Source organism: Lissotriton helveticus, chromosome 5_1, assembly GCF_964261635.1.
Source record: "Lissotriton helveticus chromosome 5_1, aLisHel1.1, whole genome shotgun sequence".
Taxonomy (NCBI): Eukaryota; Metazoa; Chordata; class Amphibia; order Caudata; family Salamandridae; genus Lissotriton; species Lissotriton helveticus.
The window spans coordinates 971,448,708-971,472,489 of record NC_136065.1 but is presented as its reverse complement, the minus strand read 5'-3'; the positions used below and the strand labels follow the sequence as shown (position 1 = coordinate 971,472,489).

The window sequence follows — 23,782 nt, the reverse complement described above, 5'->3', positions numbered from 1 at the left end:
GTTAAACATCCTAACTAGGCGAACCAAGGACCTCCGGTCAGGAGAAAGGCAAGTAAGTGGCTCAAGGTGTACCTTTGCCATGAGCAGGATTTCACTTATCTTTCAACTGAGGCATAACCACTTCATGTGCATCCTACAGTGGATTTTCGGTAGACAATGTGACACGTAAGGTAAGCTGCCGGAGTAGTTTTCAAGCTTACGATGGAGCTGTACGTTTTCTACATGCATATGGTATCCAGTCTCGTAATAGACCTGGATTTTGTAAAGTAGGGTTAACGTAGATAGCAAAGAGCTGTGAGGATAATGCAAAGCATAATTATTTGTATTGTGTGCATGTGTACTGAAAGTAGATATGTTTCTGCTCTTTTGTTTGAAATCAATTTTCTTGTTGCCAAATGTAAAATGTATTCTTGACCAAGATTAACTAGGTATTTCTTGTTTTTACTCCTAGGTGCCAATTTTGAAGCCCATGGATCTAATGGTGGAAGCAAGTCCTCGAAGAATATTTGCAAATGCTCATACTTATCACATAAACTCCATTTCAGTAAATAGTGATCATGAAACATACCTCTCTGCGGATGACCTCCGAATTAATTTATGGCATTTAGAAATCACTGATAGAAGCTTTAGTATCCTTTTACATGTCTTATCCTTTTACATGTCTGCTGACGAGATATCATTTATTTGGTCATAATTGTTTTAAACCTAGTTGAGTGTCAACCTCTCCCTCGCACTTTCTCTCTCTCTCTCTCTCTATATATATCTATATATATATATATATATATATATATATATATATATATATATATATATTACATACACACATATATTGGTGGTTTTTGCAGAGATCTGAGAGCGCGATTGGAACTTTGTTTCTTCTGCATATGTGTGTGAGATAGATATATATCTATCTCATTGGTAGTTGCCACTATGTAGTTATTGTTGGGGCCTGGTTTCCATAGAAAGTGGATTTTTCTGGTTTAATAACTTTGGTGCTGTTTGATGAATCTTCACTAAACTTTCCACTAAAATAGTTCATCGACCTTCATTAAACTTTCCACTAAAATAGTTCATCGACCTCTGCTCCTTTCGGCAAAGTTTTGGGGTGATATGTCAAGCTGGGTGTTGGGAAAGGCGGGGGGCAAAAGTATTTTTCCCCATGCAATTTCTATAGGAAAACAGCCAAAACGTCTGAACAGAATTACACCAAATTTTGCAGAAAGCAAGATCTTTACCCAAAAAGAATGTTCGAAAATATTTTTCGGGTCCAGCCCATATCCTGTGTTGACTGTTCGTAGGGAATCCTGTTTTTGTATGAAAATCTGAGAGAGACCTTGAATAGAAATGAATTCAAAATTAAAGCAGAGGAGTGATCATGCCACCGTTGTTGGGCTTGTAGATTAGGCAAAAACACAAATGTATTATACAAGTTGGAAGAGCTATAGATCATTTTCCCAGAATATATGTTGTAAGCACTACGAGGTGTTACTGTTACCCAGTTCAAAAGTTCTTAACCTTTGGGCAGATGGACGGGTAGCTCAGTCTTACTGGGATTGGAGCTTGTATCCTTGTTTGCGGTCATTGAGTAGCGAGTGGTGAGTGTTCAACTCAATGGGCCATCCTGCCTGCACATAGGCCTGAGAATGGCTAAAGTATTTGATGCATTATGCTTCAAGGAATCAGAAAGAGTTTGTAAAAGAACATGATATTGGAATCAAGAATATATTAGAAATGGTTATTAAATAAATTAATAAAATAAAAACGAAATTATCTGTATGTTAATGGCAATGGCTGCTGAAGACTTGCCTACTTGAAATGTCATTGAGTCCAGACAAACCTGTCCTTATTTCTCGATTGTAGTGTGTGAATAGCATTTGTTATTATGAACAAAATAATGGATTAAATTATAAGGATACTGACAGCTTGCCCTGCACAGTTAAGAAATAATCTAAAACGAGGGAAGAACGACTAACTTGGAATGACCGTGAAACCACCAACTAGTATTAGCTCTAAAAAAAACACACTAATGAAATCCCAAATGTGACGGATTATCATTAATGATCATTAACCTTAAATGAAATCTCATTGATTAACTTGTGTAATAACTTCCACAATAATTATTTCATATGGAAATTAAATAACTAGACATGAAATCTTTAATAGTGTAATTGGCAAATTGAACTTTGGTAAATAAATGTAATATGAGCACAGGCTTTATTGAAATTAATATGAAAATAATTATAAAAGTATAACGGAGGGAAAATGAGACGCATGAAACTGCATTAAACCATATCTAATAGTTTTAGCATGATTGTGATATCTGTAAAGCTGTTTGATACATTAGGGTTGGCGTGCGTGTGTATGTGTTTGTGTATATATAGCAAAGTTATCTCGAGAGCAGTAGAGCACTGAATAGGAGGCATAGCCTCGGAAAGATACAATCACTATGGGTCAGTTAAGGGTAGACTGCTGGATTGGGGTAGTGCACCTTGAAGAGATGAATCTTCAAAATCTTTTTGAATTGTAAGAGAGTCCCTGTTTAGCTGATGTCGATGGGGATGTTGTGCCAGTGGCTGGAACATAGATGGAAAAGTCTTGCCTTTGTGTTTTATCATTCTTGCAATGCTTTGTGTCCATGTCCATTCTGGCGATATCCAGGCTCCTGGCCCTGTGTTGTATCCCCGACGTGACTAATTTGTTTGCCAGGTAACCTGCAGTTTGATGGATTTTTGCAGCTGCTCTTGGAAGATGACGTAAGCTGGAAGGATGAGCTGGTGTAGGCCTTGTATCGTGAGCTGATGTCCAGTTACTTCTAGCACTTACTGACTTATGCCACAACACCTAGGATATCTTTTTGTGGTGCTTGGGTAGTATCTGGAAAACCACTGTGCACAGTTTAGCCTCTGTAAGATTGGAGAAGACTAAGCCTTGTATGGTAGTTCTAAATTTATCATTCAGGAGAGACCACTTCCCCTTCTTCAATAGGGAAAGCTGAAACAAAGATGTTTTGATCTTCCTGGCGAGTTGTTGCTAAAATGGGAAGTATGTATCAAGAATGAATCCCAGAGATTTTGCATGATTTGTTACCTGAGGGCTGAAGCCTGGTGTGTTTAGTTGTATTGCCAGGTTCGAATTTGAAGTTGATTGCAGATATTTGCAAACTGAAGGAACTCTTTCTTTGTGGAGTTTAGCTTTTGAAAGTAAGTTAATATCCAAGATTGTATTAAACAATAGGCCAGGCAGGTGGACTGGGCATTTCACAAATGGCAATGGAAATGATTAAAAATGTTGCGCTGCAAGAATTAATGAAGAACTGCAAATAACATATTAGGGTTTTTTAGTGCCCCGGTGATTACAAAGCGCAGTGGTGACAGTATGCAGGCAATGGGCACAGTTTCATGTGACAAATTAGCTCATAACAACCAATAGGAGAAATAAATAATGCCGGAAAGATAAAACCTGTGTCTTTTACTCAGAATGACTGGCATGACTAAAAGAGTGACTCAGGTGGATGCATTTTATTACATTTAATTTAGCTTCCTGTGACTTATCTGAAATACAGCAGCAAGATACAGGACCGTGGTGGGAAACTGCCAGATGGTGTGTATAGACCCAGGAGAGCTCTTGCAGTGTTATGCTGTCACCAATACTGATGGGGTCATATGGGTGGGAAAATAGCAATCTTCAGTTTGTTAAAGTAAGCACTGTTCTAAATAGGCTGAGAGCTGAACCTTGATAACAAACTGTCACTTTTGAGGAGAGCAGACAAAGTTCAGTAGGTCTATAGTTGGTGTAGGTTGATGTATTCGATTTTGGCTTTTGAAAAAGAGTTACTGTGGTGTTGCCAGATGTTGGGTATATTCACGTTGGTGAAAAAGAGATAAAGTTAATAACCGGTGCAGTTGAGGAAATAGCAAGTTTGATAGTGCTCATAGGTCAGTGGTCAAGAGGTGACCCTGGGAGCGGTGATTCTTGCTTGATCTCTTCGATTGGGCAAAGGGATGCGGAAAAAGCTGTGGAGGATATGTTAACAAAGGTTCTACAACAAATTGCAGACTGACGGATTGTGTCAATCTGAATTGTTTTTTATCTAATTCTTTTCAGAATATGTTCAATGTTGGAGTAGTAGATTTACAACAGGCTGGACCAGAAATCTTAATTTGGAGTGATTACGAGCCTTAATGGGGTCCTGTTGGTGGATCATTTGCCACTATTCAGCTTTTTTCAGAATTGAATCTTCTCTTTCATATATTTGATATTCTGGGTATTATGCAGAGGTTTATGAATAGATGTCCCAGTTCTGAGCAGTGATAGCTAAGACTCTCTTAAGGAGAGGCAGTATACTTGCAAGTCATACCAAAGGCATAAGAACAAGTTTTCTTTATTAGTATAAGATTCCACTGTGCCGTCCATGTCAACGTTGAAAAATCGTCCCTTTCCTGTCTGGTTATTTCTGCTCTGGGACTATCCAGTTTCTGTTCTACCAGTTTATGAAGTGTCTTTTAGTATACCAGTGTATTGAATTCCTGTGGTTGGTCATGCTATTGAACTACTAGGCTCTACCTTTAATGCTGCAATATCCAGCTCTGATCCTATCTGTTCTGTAAATTCACATCTTGACCTACAGAAAGCTGGCAGTCACCGAATAAACCACAAAGTATAATGCTAATAACTGTATTTTTGGAATGGGCTACTATGAAGAAAGTCAAAATCTCCCTCTTTTCCATGATGATTTCTTTCTTTAGTGGCCTGTTCTTTGTTTCAGCTGGATTGATGTAAAAACTTTCTTTGGTCTTTTATGTATTTCTTTCTCTGTGGAAAATATGTGCGTTGGCCATTTAATGATCACCACCACAGAAACTGCATTTGCTTGGCTTGTTGAAGTTAGTTTGTATGTTTTACCATGCATACCATGTTAATCCTTTACTTCGAACATTCAACTAGTGAAATTAAGGGTCTTCTTCCTTAAGTTGATTTCCTCTTTTAGGGTTAGCAAACTGCCAGTAGTAGATCCTTGCATGTCTTGTTTTGTTTTCACAATAGAACATGATAAGTTGATGCTTGCATTGCCTCATTCCCTAGTTGCCAAAAGTGCCAAGTTTCCGTTTGAAAGAAGAAATGTTTATCCTATTTTTTTCACAGTCCATGATCTGATAAGAGATTGTCCTCTAAATATTTGAATGTTCAGGAGGCTGCCAGGTCCTATATAGCTGAAAGCCACACTTTTAGTTTATCAAGTAGCTGTTTGCAAAAAAAAAAAGTATACTGATTTCTTTTTTTTTTTAACCAGAACAGATACAAATTGAACTTCACTTCTACATTCATTTCAGGGCATTATATCCTGCTGCCTCCCTGCCCCCACACACCATCTTATACCAATGGGCCCAAGAAGCCTAAAGTGGCCTTTCAGAGTAAATCCCAATGAATTAAGGTTGAGATTAACCATCCAGCTGTGAACATTCAGACAGTAGATCCATTGTTGTTCACTGGATTTCTCAAGCCTTATGGATGAACATATTTGCCTCAGTTTAGTGCTGAGATTCTGTTGTGAATCTACCACGCTTCAATATCTACCAAACAGTGGGACTAAATGGGATGTTATGGTACATAGGAGTTCTTCATGGAAATACTTTTTTTATTCAGTCAGCTCCTTCAGTCATAAAATCATCCCTCCATTGATTCTACTCTATTGTTGCATAAATGTACTATGTAGATGCATGGCCGAAACCTATGTAATTGAAACCTATTTAGAGAAAATGCTGAGCCTTACTTCTAGCTGGCATCTTTGGAAAATAAAATTGTCCATTGATGCTCAAATCTGTTAATAGAAGTGGGTGAAGAAGTACCAGAGTTGTTATAGTGGGTATCTTGTACTTTTCTTAACATGTTTTTATTTTGATTGTGTTAAACGGTTAACAAAGACATGCCACATGTTTGTTTGCCTTTACAAGTGTTACTCAGATATTGTAGATATTAAGCCTGCTAATATGGAGGAATTAACCGAAGTAATCACTGCTGCAGAGTTCCATCCAAATCAGTGTAATGTGTTTGTGTATAGCAGTAGTAAAGGAACAATACGACTCTGCGACATGAGAGATTCAGCCCTCTGTGATAGGCATTCAAAATGTAAGTAACTGACTTTCTGTGCTGATTTGTAACTTTCCTCCTAAGAACAACTCACATAATTACTGGTCTATTGCTTTTTGTTGCCTTAAATTGAAAATGAATATGCTGCCTTGTGATGGGAGCTGATGTGTTATACAAGATAACTTGTGTGATGAAGGCATGCTCAAAATATCATTGTGTACTGCCCCTCCCCCGCAACTATTATTTATTATTTGAAGAATATTCACTTATTTTCCACAGTATAAAATATATTTACCAACAGCAAGCTAAGCAATACATCTTACACATATATATTAGGAGCAGTAATTGCATAGTCCAATAACTAGGTTGGAAGCATCAATGTTGGGAAAGGCATCCTGAGCAGATAGTTTCCAAATCTTGTAAACTGGTAGATCAAAATATTTGTTGTAGGGTTCATTTCTCAACATGGTAAGAGCATACTTTTGTTTCCACATAACAAGCCCCTCTTCCACACTCCATTCTGCATGCTGCCTCAATAGGTCTGACTAAGGCATCCGAAAACCCTAGCTCTATATCAACATCTGCAGTCAGATCCCAACATGCTATAATTTACTCAACAGTAAGAAGAGAGAAATGAAGAAAAAACCCTACGGTCTAAAATGGGAAAGTATTTGTACCAAACCTTCTAGTCATCCTATGTCACCGGCATCAGGCATCCCCTGAGATTCCTTTGAATGATGTCATGGAGCAGTTAGCATTTACTGGGTAGGATCCTGCATGGATACAATTGTGCTCTCAGTATGTTTTCTTGTAGATCATATATTCTCTTCCAGGGGATACTCATTAATAGTCATAAGCACTGAATAATCTCCGCCCATGAGCGGGAACCCGGAACATAAACCAAAATACATATATATGTGTAAATATATAATAAAAGTACATAGTACTAAACAAATTATACACACATACATGTATACACTAATAATATGCAGCCCAACCATAACTTTCAGGCTAATAAAGCCATAATTACATATTTTCTGCAGAATGAAAATAAACCATAGAAAACAATGCAATAATAAAGGCAGGAGCCTAAAATGCATTCCACAGACAGAAAAACCTTTTATTTTCATCAAAGAAACTTTAATAAAAGGTTATTAGCCTATGTAGGCTGCATAAAGAAATAACATCCCTGTACAGAAAATCAGACTGGCACATCGCCTTTAAGGCCTCAGAATCTGAACACTTTGCCTTTAAGGCCTCCAGGGGGAACTCTGCTCCCATCATGCCCCACAGGTGACAGTTAGGTCAGCTCTTTTTTCCGGCTTGTTCTGTGAGGAACCTGGAACTTGAGCTGCTGAATTTTTATTGTTTTTCAGTCAGAATTTGTTTTTTTCCCGTCTTATTTGACAGTTTTTGTTACTGGTGGTAATATTCTACCTTTTCTGGCTAATTCTTCTAGAATTTTTGGTCAGTTATGCCACCTATATTCTATAAATGTCCTTCCTGTGGGAAGAAGATGAGAAAAACAGATCCCCATTCTGTTTGTGTGGTTTGTCTACCTTCCACACATGATGTGGCAAATTTTTATCATTGCCTCAAGCTTTCCAGAAGTACTTTAAAGGAAAGAGAGAAGATTCGGCTTTTGGGACTTCTGGAGAGGGAAAGGCAGCATGAAAAGGGGGCAAGAAGTGAGATGTCATGTGGAAGACCCCCCTCTTCGTCAAAACGTCGAAGGTCTGCTTCTCCTGAAGGTAAAAGCAAGAAACGACATCAGGAAGAGTCGACGTCGAAAAAATTGAGCTTGTCGTCGAGACCAGTGGAAAAAAGTACATCGACGTCGAGGTTATCGCCGGTAAGGCACAAGTCGACGTCGAAGCAGAGGCAGAGGTTGCCGTCGAGAAGCTTGTCGAGGTGGCTGGTGTCGATTGCTGTGAGGATGACGTCGAGAGTGAGACGATCGACTTCAAGAGAGAAAGTGAGGTCGACGTCGAGAGGAGGAGTGAGATCGACGTCGAGAGGAGTGAGATCGACGCCGAGAGAGAAAGCGAGGTAGACGTCGAGAGGTAGAGTTTCTACGTCGAGACCTGAAAAAAGATGATGATCACGGTCGCCGTCAAGACATGGGTCGGCGTCGAGACATGCCTCGGGCTCGAGGCTTGACAGGGATCTGTCAACGTCGAAGAATCAATCGACGTCGAGGTCTTCGCTACCTGCCTCTCGGTCGGCGTCGAGACACTCTGGATCCACCTCTCGGACCTCTCATAGGTCTTTGTCGGGGTCGGCGTCGAGGGCTTTGGTTGACCCTCCAAGGTCTATGTCGAAAGACCGGACGTCGAGGACATCTGTGGACAGGTCTTCAGTAATCAGAGCCTCTCCGCATAAAGAATCCTGTTGTGGCACATTCTGGCTCTACGTCGAGGAATTCGACTTCAAGGGACAGGCAATTGGTTCCCAGAGAGGCTCCTTCGAGATCTCCGCAGTCTATTTGGAGTTCTTCAGTATCTTCTTCCTCAATGGGAATTCAGATTGTGCAGGTTACCCCGGAGGGCTGTCCGGTGCGCAAAACACCTCCTGTGAACATGTCTCCTAGATGGCTGGAAAGCATACGCCATTGGAAGATGCTGCCAGGGCCTAATGACAGGCCTCTTAATGTGACCGCTTCAAGGGCACCGGCTGGTGTTTCCCCAAGAAGATCTAGATTTCCGGTGCGGAGGTGTTCGCACTCTAGGGAGCGAAGTAGGGCTCATCAGTCTCCTACTCCTAGGAGCAGACATAGATCTCCTGCCTCTTCCTTGTCGTCGAGATCGTCTTATAGGGACTATTCGCCCACGATCTCATCAACACCACCTTCCAGGATATCTCCAGTGGATGATCTGGGAACTTTCAATGAGGTATTATGCCGTGGGGCTAGCAAATTCAATATAACGATGGCAGTGCCTCCTGTGAAGTCTTCTGTCCTCTTTGAAACGCTTAATCATAAGTCGTCTGCTAGACCTCTTCTTCCGTTGGTGCCTGGTTTGTTGGAACCGGCAATGAAGACCTTCTTGACGCCAGCTACGGTGGGCTCCGCACCTTCAAGAATTGCAAAAAAGTATAAAGCGCCGGATCAGGATCCTCTTTTCCTGCGTACAGATCCACCTCCTGATTCTCTAATAGTGGCAGCTGCCAGGAAGGCCCACTCAGCTACATCTCTTATCTGCTCCGCCAGACAAAGACAGTAAAAACATGGACTCCTTGGGTCGGAGGATGTGTAACATAGCGGGATCAGTCATGAGTGGCCAGTGCTGCGGCTTTGCTGGGTCGCTATGACCGTCTCTTATGGGACTCTGTCTAGATTTGCGGAGAAACTACCTAAGGAAGATCAGAAGGATTTCTTGGAGATTGTGGGAGTAGGTGGTTTGGTTGCAAACCAGAGTATAAGTGCGGTGGCTGATTCTGCGGATCTTGCAGCGCATGGGATGCCCACAGCATATGCTCCAGGAGGTCGGCATGGCTGCGCCTCACGGGCCTTAAGCCAGATGCCCAAAGGAAAATAGTTAATCTGCCATTCAATGGGTCGACATTATTTGGATCTCATGCGGATGATGAGATGGCCAAAATGAAAACGGAGCTTGATACTATAAAGGCGGTTGGCCTAGAGAAGGAGTTCATTCGTCGTTTTCGCCCCTATGACAAGAGGTCATTTCAACAACGTGGGCAAACGTCTAACTGGTCGTCGCTAAACCAGGGGCAGTCTCAGCAGAGGTCGCAGTTTCAATAGCGCAGGCCTGGGCGAGGCAGAGGAGGAAATAGACAGCAGTCCTCAAGGCGAAACAACCTCAGAAGTAATGAGAAAGAACTTCCTCCACAGCTGTGGTCCATTCCGGTAGGAGGAAGCGTTGCTCTATACTTGGACGAGTGGAGAAAATTGACAAAGGACAGATGGGTCATCGGCATAATCCAAAATGGCTTTCTCCTCAAATTCAAATCACCTCCTCCGGCCGTACGTCCAAGGAGAGTTTTTCATCAAAATCAAAAGCTCCTACAAAAATAAGTAGACATCCTTTTGTGCAAAAAAAGCCATAGAGTAAGTTCCTCTTTCACAGAGAAACCACGGTCTGTACTCCCACTTCTTCTTGGTGAGAAAGAAAGGTCCCAATGCAGAATTCCGACCTATACTGGATTTAAGGTTGTTGAACAGGTTTATTCGAAGGGAGAAATTTCGGATGTTAGCGCTCCATCAAATATTTCCCCAATTACATCAGGGGGACTGGATGTGTTCCATCGACCTGAAGGATGCATATTTTCATGTTCCAATTTCAAGGAGGCATCGCAAATTTCTCAGATTTCAAGTGTCTGTTCATCACTACCAGTATGCAGTACTTCCGTTCGGACTAAAGTCAGCTCCCCGAACATTTTCGAAGTGTATAGCGGTGGTAGCTGCCTTCCTTCGGAGACAGAGGATTTTCATATATCCCTACTTAGACTACTGGCTCCTAAAAAGTTTGTCCCCTTCTCTTCTGGAAGTTCATCTTTCAAGATGCCTTCACCTCATGCACAAATTGGGTCTTCAGGTCAATTTCAAGAAATTGCTAATGAACCCAACCCAGCAAATTCACTATCTGGGAGCTCTGTTGGACACAGAAAAAGAAATGTCCGCCGTGTGACTCCTGAGCAAGGCCCAGTACCCCCCTCCCCTTCCCCACACTTGGGCAAGACCAAACCATGTGCAATAGCTCTGCTTCCTCTAGGTGACATCTAGGGCAGTGGTGGTGCGCTGCCGGGTACATCCTGTCTAGTTTGCGTGGCGGAAGGTACGCCCCGGCCAGGAACATAGTTTGAATATACTTAAAGTGCGCGTTGCGAGATACTCTTTTAGGGTGTACCAACACTCTCTCCCATTCCTTATCCATAATGGCCCTTTCTATGTCCTTCTCCCAGGCTGTGCGGAGCGGTGACAAGTCAACTTGTGTGTGGGAGCGGAGCCCTACATATAACCACCTGATGAGGTGACGTCCCCGTCCCATGTAGTATAGGTTATTAGCGGAGGGCTCCTGCCTCTGTGGAGCCCAATACTTTGTAACGTATTGCAGGAGCGCTGCATGTAAGAGATGCATATGGTCCGGCGATCCTGATTCTCGGACAAAAGTATCATGATCCATTAACATACCCTCAACGAAAAGGTCAGCTACTGTAGTGACCGTCACATCTGCCCAAGGTGTAAGTCTGCGCTTCGATAAGCGGCAACCCTGCAAAGGAATGCCAAGCAACGGTATATTCCCGGCATAGGCAGGAGATGCCCTTGTATACTGCAGTGCCGCTTTCCAACACTGCAAAGCCGTATGCAGAAGGGGAGGGAGGTCCCGTGGTAGCTTGCTATGTGGTAGGAGAAGGGTGTGGAGCGCCCCCTTCCCTATATCTTGTTCGGTCATCCCTATCTCCTGCAAGTTACGCCCCGCTGTCCAAAAGGACGGCACTGCAGTTGACGGGCATAAAAATACGCCCTAACATCAGGCACCCCTAGACCCCCTCCGGACTTGCTGCGCTGCAATTTCTTTAGGCTAATCCTTCGCCTCCCCGTCCCCCAAATGAGTTCTACTAACAAGGTGTTCATCAATTTAAAGTGGTGCTTGGGACCATCAGTGGTATGTTTGTAAAATAATAGAGCAGGCGTGGGAGGACCACCCTTTTGGCGATTGCGGCCCTACGCGGCACCGGCAAGGATGTCCAGAAGTTAATGCTGGACCGCAAGGCTCTCGGGGCTCTATTCAAGATGCCTTCTAGCATAACTGCCTGGGCCCGATATACCTGTATACCTAAATATTTAAAGGTATGGGGAGCAACCTTGAAGTGCAGTAAACCAAAACGAAAGTCCTGCAGAGGCGCTTGTTCCTTAAAATAGAAAACCGTTGATTTTGCTGGGTTGATGGCGAGACCCGATAGTCTTTCAAAGGACGCAAATAGCGCAGCCAAAGTCCACAGGGGAGCGGAGGTCGAGCAGATAAAGAATGTCATCAGCTTATGCCGATAGCAAGTGTGTGTTGTCGCCTATGGTTATCCCCATATCAGGCAGGACAGCCCTAATCTGTATTGCCACTGGTTCAAGCGCCAATATAAAGATAAGTGGCGAGAGCGGACTCCCCTGTCTCATACCCCTCCGTATCTGGTATTCCGCTGAAATATGTCCCCCTGTCAGCGCTCTAGCCGTGGGAGCATGGTATAGGAGTCTGATCCAACTAATGTACTCCTCTGGGAGCCCGAATCTGGCCAAAGCCCGAAATATATAATCCCATTTAATCGTATCAAACGCTTGACGCATATCCAGAGAAATACTGCCCGCATATTCTTCCCGAGTCGGGGCCTCTGCGAGAAGGTGATGCAGCCTCCTGGTGTTCAAGGATGTACTTCGCACCGGTAAAAAGCCCGTTTGGTCTATATGAATCAATTTTTGTATTACTGGTAGGAGTCTGTTGGCCAGGACTTTACTGAGTATTTTGTACTCCATCGTCAATAATGACAGAGGCCGGTAGCTCGCCATATCTGTGGGGTCCCTGCCCGGTTTTGGCAGCGACACCACCAGGGACTGCGCCGTAGTGAGTGGCAAAGCACCTTCCTTCAATGCTTCCTTATATAGGATTTCCAGTTTGGGCACGAGGCGGTCCGAATATGCGGCGTAAAATTCGGCTGGTAGGCCGTCCAACCCAGGGTGTTTTGTTACGGGGGAGTCCCTTAATAGCAGCCTTGATTTCCGACTGAGTGACAGGGCCCAGCAGTCCTTTCTGCGCATCTACCGTCAGTTGGGGGCAGGGGACTGCGGCTAAAAACTCGTCCGTAGATGTGATTACATCTTCTTCAGGTGCACTGTACAGTCCTGCATAATAGTGCCTGAAGATCTCATTGATCTCACCCTGGGTGTTCACCACACCTCCCGCAGCATCAGTTACCTCATTGATCACAGTGTTAGGTGGGTCTTCTCACCGCAGTTTGGCCAACAGTGTCCCTGCCTATCCCAATGGGGCAGTTGGGTGTATTTCTGATAATCTATGACTCGGAGGGACTCTAGTAGTTCGGCGTGGTGAATTCTGGCTTCCTGCAACGGGTCACGTTTGTCCTCATTCAGCACAGCCTCCTGCTCTAGCCTATTGAGTTTCTCCTCAACATCTAACAAGGACCTATGTATTGCTTGGTGTCCCCCCACCGTCGCCCCAATCGCCTTCCCGCGGACTATCGTCTTGAAGGCGTCCCATTCAATCAGCTTGGTGGACGCTTTGTAACTGTTGTCCGTAAAAGTACTGCTGGATTGTGTCGGACATAGTAGTGCGGAACACCGAGTCCTCTAACATTTGAGGCCACAGCCGCTAAGTCTGCACCGGGATGGGCACCCTACCCTAACCAAGCACCACTTCCAAGGGACTGTGGTCAGAGAAGGACTTCGCCAGATATGTGGCGTGTAGTACCTGCATTGCGATATTATTGGAGCAGTACTCCTGATCAATACGTGTATGTAACATGTGCATTGGTGAGTAGAATGAGTATTCTCTGTGTGTTGGGTGTCGCATCCGCCAGACCTCACATCCAATCCTGGATTGCAACCATGCACTTTTGAAATCTGTTTGGTTTCATCAGGGTCTGGGCCGACGATGATCAGTAGCGGAGTGTCGTCAGCGTAAGATACGGTTCCAAAACCATGAGCTCTGATCACTTTAGCCAAGGGGGATACATATAGGTTAAAGAGCGTAGGGCACAGTATTGAGCCCTGGGGTACCCCTTTGTCGTTTTCCTGGTAGCTGGAGGAGTATATTCCTACTTGGACCTTTGAGCGCCTTTGGGTCAGATAACTTTTGTCCAAAGTAACGCTGAGCCCTCGACACCACTCTCTGCAAGACGCTCTAGAAGAATGTGGTGCGAGATGGTGTCGAAGGCAGCCGACAGATCGAGCAGGACCAGTATGGCAGATTGTCCTGCATCGAGAGTCATCCTGACATTATCAACTATTTCAAGCAAGGCAGTCTCAGTGCTATGAAAGGCCCTGAATCCTGACTGAGAGGAATCCAGGAATTTGCTTGTCTCCAGATATTTGCCTAGTTGGTTGTTTATCAAGGATTCCATGACCTTTCCAAATAGAGGCAGGAGAGAAATAGGCCGGTAGTTGGAGAGTTGTTTAGGGTCGGTCGAGGGTTTCTTTAAAAATGGTCTGATTGTGGCCTCCTTCCAGTGCAGGGGAACAGAAGCATGGGATAAGGAGAGATTAAGGATCTTGGTTAGGTCTGAAATCAGGGCGGGTGCAATTTTTGCTAAGATCTGAGAGGAAGCTGGGTCACCAGGGGATCCTGATTTAATTTTGTGGAAGGTGGATTCTACTTTTGTTGCTGAAAAAGGTAGAAATTCTTTAAGGGCTATGTCTAAGTGATCGGGTTCTTTGTTAACTTTTTTGAGCAAGGGTATGGTCTGAGTAGGGGGAGTTGGTTGAGGGAAAAGTTGATGGATATCATTGATTTTTTTCGTGGAAGTAGGAAGATACAGAGTTGACCCAATCTTGGGATTCGGTGAGAGAGGGCTGAAAGGCGGGGGGATTCGTAAATTCTTTGACTATTTTGTATAGCTCTCTCTGAGTTGGCTGCCTTAGTTATCCTGTTACCTAGATAAACTTTTTTTAGCGATTTCTTTCATATAGAGTCTGTGCGTTGTTTTATATTGTTGTCTGTCAATTTGGGCTTTAGTTTGTCGCCATTTCCTTTCTGTTGTCCTGACAGAAAGTTTTATTTTTTCCAGGTTCGGAGTGAACCATGGGGAGATTCTAGTGGGGGGGGTCTAGATTCCTTCAATGGCGCAATTATATCTAAGGCAGAGGATATAGCAAGTTCAAGGTCGAAGGCTGCTTTGTTAGGATTGGTGGTCTTGGTGATGAGGGGGAGTGAAATGGGTGGTGAAGGAGTCCAGATTGATCTTGTTCCATGGTCTACTCAGTTTTACTTGGTTACTAATCTGAGGCTTTGTAGGGGTGCCTGTGATGTGATATTTGATGACATAATGGTCAGACCAGAGGACTGGGAGTGTTTGACTGATTTCTACCTTTGAGGAGTTAGTGCATAGTAGATCTAATGAGTGGCCAGCAATGTGAGTAGGGCCTGTGGTTAGCACGCTTAGTCCTAAGGAGTTGATACTGGTAATGAGGTACTGGTATGGGGATCAAGGGTGTGTTCCGCATGATAGTTGAAGTAACCTAATAGGAGAAAATTACTGGAGGCCAGGGCATGTGGTGCTATTACTTACATGAGTTTATTTACAAAGTGGCTTTTAGTGCCTGGAGGTCCCTGGGGATAAATGATAAGTGTCTATGTATGCTGGCGAGGGTAATACCCATCAAAATGATTCACAGTATAGCTCCTGTAACCAACCCCCCCTCGAGGTCCTCCCTAACCCCAACTGCCCCCCCCTTGAACATCCCCCCTCCCCCCTGCTCACCCCCTCCGGTGTGTTCCGCTGAGTAGTCACTTGGAATCCAACTGGACCCCTATCATTTCTTCTGTTTCTTGTCTCCCAGTGGTTTGTGAAACTCATCCACCAGTCTGAGGACTCTGAGATACTTTGGGCATGTAAGCTCATGGAATTCGTGGGATAACAGAGAGACCAATGGTGACCATGTTTCTCTAAAGGTGTCTGATGTTTGTGTAAGAGAGGCTTGTATGCGCTCCATCCCCATTATATACCATAGCCGGTGGAGCCATCCTGTGTGTGTGGGTTTCCGTGAAGTGCCCCAAAGTGAGAGGATGTGTTGTGTCGCTGCCCCCATCGCCAGCCCCATTTGTTTCCCCCGTATTGACTTGAGTGGGAAGGTGAGTTTGTTAGGCAGGCCTAGGATTGCATACGCGGGGAAGTGGGGAGTCTCTGTCTCGAAATATAGGTCTATATCCCGGAGTACCACCTCCCAGTATTCCTGTACCCCTGGGCATTCCCATAGCAGGTGAAGCATGGTCCCTGTGTGACCGCATCCCCTCCAGCACATGGGATCCCGACTAGGGTTACTCTGGTGCAAGCTCTTCGGGGTCAAGTGCCAATAATAGGCCACCTTGACCTCCGATTCCCAACTGGCCACGTTGCGAGCCGTGTGGTGCGCCCGGTAGAAGATGTCCTGCCATTCCTTATCCGAAAGCGTGCGTCCCAGCTCTCGCTCCCATCGTTTCTGCCCCATAGATTTAGTCACTGGCAGGGGGGGTGGGGGGGGATCAGCAGCTTATACAGTTCCGTAATCGTCCGTTTATCTGTGGATTTGGTTAAGAGCGCCTTCTTGTATGGCGTGAGAAAGCGGCCCACATGTGGGATTGTGAGTAAGCCAGTGCCGTAACTGAAAATATTGGAAGTTTTGCAGTTTATCTATGGCATACCCATCCTTTATAGCGTCCAGTGTCATAAAGCCCTGTCAAATAAGTGCCCGGCCGAGCAACACTCTGTCTGTCGCCACTGCGGGAAGGAACCAGGAACCATCCCAGGCGGGAATGCCGGGTTGTCTAGCAGGGGCGTCAGCGGTGATGGAAAGGATGTAAGGTCTCTGGATACCGCCACCGCGTCCCACACCTGGAGGAGCGTTCTGGTGATGGGAGACTTTTTAATGTATACTGGCCTGTCTGGGCGCACCAGGAATGGGATTCTCCATAGCGGCATTCCCGCCATCGCCCTGTCTTGGAACAGTCAATGTTTCTCCGAAGTTGGCCTGGACCATTCTAAGAGATATCGCAGCTATGCTGCCTGGAAGTATTGCTGCAGGTCGGGTACGCCTAGCCCTCCCTCCGCTGGAACCCGCGCGATCAGGTCGCGCCGCATCCTAGGACGTTTACCGGCCCAAATCTATTGCTGAATAGTGTCTTGTAATTTTTTAATCATACCTATCGGAGGGGTGACCGGGATGGTCTGGAATAGGTATAGCACTTTTGGCAGTAAGGACATTTTAACAGCGGCCAACCGGCCCAGCCAGGAGAGCAGCTGTTGTCGCCATGTCAGAATATCCCCTCGGATGCGTGTGAGAAGCTTGGTGTAGTTTAGTTCAACAGTCTGGGCTGTTGTGGGCTTCAATTCAATCCCCAGGTATGATAGCTCCATTTGTGTGGACAACCCTCCCAGTTGGAGTGAGCCTCTGTTGGCCTGGCGAGTGTTACTCCCCAGAGGAAGAATCACTGATTTCCCAACATTCATTTTAAAGCCCGATACCTTCCCGAACCGCTCCATTTCCTCTAAAAATGCTGGTATCGAGACCCTAGGATCGTCTACGGCGACTAGAATGTCGTCCGCGTAGAAGCTTATAGTTTGTTCTTCGCCCCAAAATGTAATGCCCTTGATGGCCTGGTTGTCCCGTACGTGTTGGGCGAAAGGTTCGATACAGAGGGCGAATAGCAGCGGCCAGAGCGGGCAGCCCTGCCTCGTGCCTCGTCGGATGTCAAACGGTTTGGAGCTTGTCCCGTTCACCTTGATCGTTGCTTGGGGTAACGTGTAGCAGCTCGCCACCCAAGCCCTGAACCTATCACCCATGCCAAATCTCGCCATCGTCCTGTCTAGATGGATCCAGTCCACTCTGTCGAACGCTTTTTCGGCGTCGACTGATAGAAGGGCCGCGTCCGTAGCGTTAGTGTGCTTTATCAATCACGTGCATCAGGCGCTTGGTGTTGTCTGCGCATTGACGGGAGGGTATAAAGCCTGCCTGATCCGGTTCTATTATACCTGGAAGACAGGGGCCTAGTCTCGCGGCTAGAATCCCCGTAAAGAGCTTTAAGTCGAGATTGAGGAGTGAGATCGGCCGATAGGCCGCGCACCGGGACGTGTCTTTGCCTGGTTTCGGCAGGACTATAATGTCTGACTCCAGCATCGCTTGTGGGATCGATCCCGGGCCCTGAAAAGAGTTGAATAGTTTCGTCAGTATGGGAGCTAGGAGGGGGCAGAAGGATTTATAAAAGCCCGCAGAGAACCTGTCCGGACCCAGCGCCTTAGCGGTTTGAGACGTGCAATGGCCGAAATCACTTCTTCCAATCGTATGGGGGCATCCAGAGCCATGGCGTTCGCCTCGTTAAGGGTTGTTACATTAGCTTCGTCTAGGTACGCAGTCCCTGCCTCAGCATCTGAGGCCGGATCAGCCTTGTAAAGTTTGGCATAGAATGCCCTGAACGCCACCGCAATGCGGTCGTCCTCTCGGAGTTCCCCACCACCTTCCTCGTGAATGACTGGGATCTTGGACCGGACAAGTTTTGCTTTAAATTTACTGGCCAGCAGGCGACCTATCTTATCCCCCCCGACGTAGTATGAGGCGCAATGCTGCGTATTCCACCCGTTCTAGATCGAGGCTCGCGAGCTGCGCCCTGACTGCCTTCAACTTGCGCCAGATCATAGGGGCCCCCGTCCGGCTGTGCACCCTCTCCAGCCCCAGCACCTGTGCAGTCAGCTCCTGGCGTCGTTCTTTCCGTTCCCTATTGTCTGCAGCCGAGATCGCTATTAGTTCCCCTCTGATGACCGCCTTGAGTGCCCCCCAGGCTGCTGTCATGGCCACATCCCCCGTGTCGTTCTGGCTTAAATAATCTGCGATGCTCTGGGAGAGTTGCTGTGTGACCCCCTTATGTGATTGCATACGCGGGACCTGCAGGTGAAGCACCACCGCATCGTGGTCTGACAGGGCCGCCGGGGCAACCTCCACATCTTGTACCATGGGGGCCAGATCTGTAGAACCGAGAAAGTGGTCTATTCTGGCATATGTACGGTGCACATGTGAGTAAAAGGTGTACCCCGGGGCTGTGTGGTCGATCTCCCTCCATGTGTCCAGGAACCCCCTGCTAGCGAGCCAGCGCTTCCCCTCAGTAGAGAGAGCTCCGGAATCGCCGAACCTCTGCCCTGACCTATCCCTTTCGTTATCCATAACCAGGTTTATGTCCCCGCCTATTAGTATGTGCCTCGAGTCCGTGCTCATGACCTCCGATAGTGCTTCTTTAAGAAATGTCTCCTGGTTGGTGTTGGGCGCGTAAATGGACCCCACCGTGATCGACACGTTCCCAATAAAAACAGTATGGGCTAATAGTTTGCCTTTGATTTCTGCCACTTTGTCCCTCACCCGGCCTTAGAAGTGTCTAGCGAAAAGAAGGGCTACCCCTGCTTTCTTCTCTGTGGTGGAGGAGTAAAACTGAGTAGGGAAAGCTCTGGACTTCCTGCGATGCCAGTCTTTGGCCAGCAAGAGTGTCTCCTGGAGAAGGCACACAGCTGCCCCGGAGTTCCCCAGATAGGAGAGTACTGCCCTTCTCCCCTCCCCAACCCCAACTGTGAATCCTCAACTGGTGAACATTGTCCCAGGCCTATTCAACGTCAGTTCAGGCCTGTGGTAAAGTCTCGAGTGAAGGGAATGTGTGGCAATGGCGTCCCCGAGGCCCCCCGTCCCGCCCCCCCCCCCCCCCCCCCCCCCCCCCATCGTAGTGCTATGGCAGTGCAAGGTTAGTCCCCCGCTCTTGTCCCCTCAGAGGCCAGCGCTCGTGACCTTAGAAACTTCTTGTATTGCTGCCGCATGTTCCTGCGCTACTGTCTCTGGGTCTGGCTTGAATCCTTTCTTGGCTGAGCGTCTACGCCTCACCCTCTGCCAGCCATCTCTGGACCTCTGTGGGGACGGCGACTGGGACGGGCGGAGTCAGAGTTCGTAGTCCGATGTTTCCCCTTCATGGGGAATGCCCAGCACGGCGCAAGTGTCTCGTAGGGACCTTAGTTGATGAAGGGCTCCGTTCCATTTAAATATAAGTCTAAACGCGGGTGACCCCAGGAGTTTGGACCCCGTTGTCACGCAGGAAGGCGGTAGCCACTTTGAAAGCCCGCCTTTTCTGTAGAGTGATCGCGGAAAGGTCCTGAAATAGCTCCACTGTGTGACCCCTGAAGTGGATGGGTTGTGCTTGACGCGCCGCCTTCAAGATGCGTTCCTTGAGAGGGTAGTCGGGCAAAAAGGCTAGAATGTCTGGGGGAGCTGGTGCCCGGCGGGCGAGACCCACCCTGTGAGCTCTATCAATACGGATCGCAAAGTCCTCATTCTCCTTCAGTATTTCTCGAAACAAATCTTGCAAGTAAGTTGTGACGTCCTCCCCCTCCGCTTTAGAAGGCACATTTCGAACCCGAATGTTGTTGCGTCTTGAGCGGTTCTCTAGGTCCTCTGTGTGTGCCTGTAGGTCCGTCTGTTGGTCTTGGAGCTTGATAATTTCCTGCCGCAAGAGTTCCACCTCTTCACTCCTAGTGTGCCCGGTGGTCTCAAACGCCTCCACACGTTCTCCGAGGTCGTCGATGCCGCGGCGGAATTCCTTATACCCTCCCGCCATGTCTTGCTTGAGGGTTTGAATGTCTTCCCTCAGGGAGGTGAAGAGGGCCTCCATAAATGACTTTGTAACTGGGGCTTCCCCATCCTCGCGATCCTTCTCTTTAGGTTGAGCCGTGGATGTCTGTTTGTCCGGGCTCTTTTCCCCTTTCGACGGTCCTTTAGCCAACATTTCCGGGATGGTGCGTCCCCCTCTGCGATTTGCGGTGGACATGTTCTCGGTCTGTTGGAGGCCAATCCCCCCTCTCGCGGCCACTGGGTCCTCGGTGATACCCAGGCTTTTGACGGGTCTATGAGGGGAGCAGTCCGTTCTGGCCGGCTTCGTGTGTGCTCCGGTAGTGGGCCCGCGGTCACGCTATCCTATGCCTCCTGCCGCCCGGGTGTGCGCGTGGGTTTGCAGTTGCTGTTCTGGCTAGGCTTGCCTCGTGGTGTCGCCCGCCTAACAAAAGGCCTGACAGGGAGTGGCCGCCGTGCTTGGGCCCTGGACTGATCTGCGCCGGGGGCTCGATTGCCTGCCCCCCGAGGTGCTTTCCCCAGGCGCTCCCTCCGGGCGCTCCGTACCGCCTCGTGCGTACACGGCTGCCTCCCCCTGCGGCCTCGTCTGTCCCTGCTGGTCAGGCCCCTGCCGAGGCCCCAAGTACTGCCCCTCTCAGTCCCGAGGCCTGAATGATCTCGGCCACGTGGCTGCGCTGTGGAGGGCCTCTATGTTGTAGGCCTTTGTCCGCCTCCCGCCAGGAGCTCGATTATCTGCCCCCCCCGAGTCCCGACCGTCTGGCACCCCGCCTCTCACCTGGATGCGTGGGGTCGCCTGCTCCTCACGGAGGTCGCCGATGCTCCTGCCGAATAGGCCCAAGCCGGGCCTCAGGTGATGCTCCCGGCCGCGTGACTCCGCCTTCCAGGCCGCGAGCCTGCCACCGACCCCGGCGGCTGATGCTCCGCTCGTCACCGCTCGCCCTCTTTCGTGTGGGCGGATAGCTGCTCCGGTGTTGCGTGGTGTCTGGCAGACTGCTGAGGCGAGTCCTCCAAGCCTCCGTCGCTCCGTGGGCCAGCCGCTGCGTTCCCGTCCCCGGCCGGGGACAACTTCCTTCGCCGAACGGCGATTCGCCCCTCTGAACCGGCGCCCACGAGTGCTTTTGGGCCCCTGGCAAGTACTCTGCTCAGGATCGACTGACGGTATAGCGTATTTGGGGCGAATTACAGCATTCTGTGCGATCAATGGGGATTTGGGACGAGGAGCCTCTAAATATCGCATCTGCTCAGGCCGCCATCTTGGCCACGCCCCCCTATTGGGAGTTTTTAAGCAGTTATGAGTACGGATGTTAAACTGTGGGGGTGGAAAGTTTTCCTGTGGAGAGCGAGAGGCAGTATTTAAGGAGTGAAGCTCCTGACTGGTATATTGGATTATGGCCATCGGCTATCACGGCTATCACGGTATCCCAGAAGGGGGGTTAAAATAAAAACAGACAGGGTACGTGGCGTCTCGTCGCGCCGCTGCGTGCGTCTGCTCGGCGCGCTTGCTGATAAACAGGAAGTGGGTGGGACTGCAGCAGGGATGCTGTTGAGTATGGAGCGCTAACCTTATGCTCCAGGAAGTGAGTCAATCCTGGTAGAAAATGGTGTTTGACCCCTCCGCACAATCGGCATACGCCGTGACGGACCGGGGGACACCAGAAGAGCAGGTGAATGCAAGCAGGTATTACAAGTGCAAAATACAAATATTTTAATAACTGCGCATGTACTCCATGTCGCTTTTGGACGGACCCCTGACATTCCACGTTATTATGGTATATTTATTCTGTGTCTGCATCTCGTGTCTAGATGTAGCACCTGTACAGCCGGCGGAGCCGGAGCAGTGCTGCGCCAGTCCAAACACATGCACTCCACAGGACCAATACCCTCCCCAACAAATCCCAATACTCTGTCCGGTCGTGAAACTATACCAGACCACCCAACTAGACAGAAAACATATAAACCTGTGTAACCTCCTTGAAAAGCTTTCACATATTGGGCTACGTGGCCAAACCTACCCATGTAGTGCTCTTTCCTAGTCGACGTTACTGTGGTGCTCGGACGGGTCCCCGGGCCTTAATTACAATGAACACAATCCCCTTAAAATAAACATATTCGCAGCATTAACGCAGTCATGTACATTACTGTTCTGCTACAGGTCCCTAATACTGTTTGCTCATTCAGGGAATCAGTTCTTCCGCAGTCTGCGGGGGTCACAGAGGGGAAACAGGGCCATGCTCCTGTCCGTGTCAGATTTTTGGGTGTCGACTTCAGACGTTGTGTCACCGGTCTGTGCCGTAGTCCGGAAGGAGGAGACCGCAAGGATGGCCGCCTCCCTACCACTCTGCTTCTGTTCAGTTGTCGGCCAGAGTTTTGTATTCCTTTTGCGCAGTCTCTTTGAGCTGCGGCGTCCCGCCGTGCGGCCATCCTGTATGGTGGACGTCGAGGTCTGGAAGTTAGCCCTCGATTGTCTCCCCAGCTCCATCACCTCCATCCATTCCTCTACGTTCCCAGGGCTTTCAAAGAAATAAGTGTTCAAAACGAATTACATCTTCTACTCCAAACGCCCCTCTAAATGGAAAAGCATTTTCACACAACATCTCCCAGTCACTAAAACCTCCAAAATACCTCATGGCGACAAACTTTCCACCATCCCCTCTCCAAACTTTTGTGGGGAAATCAACATCTCCATTTTTAAAACTGGTAACATCCTCATCCAAGAGGCCGTACCCCATCTCAACACCTTCGAACTCCATTTCAGATCCTTGGCCATCCAACTTTCCAATTCCACCGACTGCCTCCCATACTCTCCACCTCCTCTGTCCCCACCGACCCCGCCCCACCAGCCCACCTCTCCCGCCCCTGACCTTTCAACATCCAACGACACTATGCAATTGTTGTCACCCATCCCCTCTTTCCTCACTATGACCCCCCTCTCCCTTTGATCCTTTCCTCACCCCCTCACTCCCAATCCCCCTTGCACCCAATCTGCCCACCCATTCCCCTCCCTATTACTCCACCCTCCTGGCCCTCTCTGTCTCCCCTTCCATTCCTCCTCCAACCCCCCCTCACTCCTCCTCTCCCAACTCATCCTCACTTATGCCGAATCACAATACTACTCACCTAGATTCCCCTTCCATTCCTCCTCCAACCCCCCCTCACTCCTCCTCTCCCAACTCATCCTCACACCCGCCGAATCACAATACTCCTCACCCTGATTCCCCTTCCTTTCCTCCTCCACCCCCTCATTCCTCCCCTCCCAATTCAGCCTCACACCCTCTGAATCACACTTCCTCCCCACACCCTTCTTCTCCCAACTCACCCTCTCCCTTCCTGAACAACACTCTTCCCATTATCCCCCCTCACACCTACACCAATCCGCAACTG

General features: G+C 47.8%; 1 protein-coding gene across 2 annotated transcripts in view; it reads left to right on the top strand.

Annotated features, from left to right (window-relative positions):
* PPP2R2D (protein phosphatase 2 regulatory subunit Bdelta) overlaps positions 1-23,782 on the top strand; it is a 275,842-nt gene that overhangs the window by 192,105 nt on the left and 59,955 nt on the right. For both annotated transcript variants that reach the window (XM_078643482.1, XM_078643483.1), the window contains 2 exons: positions 452-629; positions 5,962-6,126. In XM_078643482.1, the coding sequence (XP_078499608.1) occupies positions 452-629; positions 5,962-6,126 (343 nt within the window). The remainder of the gene's footprint in view (positions 1-451; positions 630-5,961; positions 6,127-23,782) is intronic.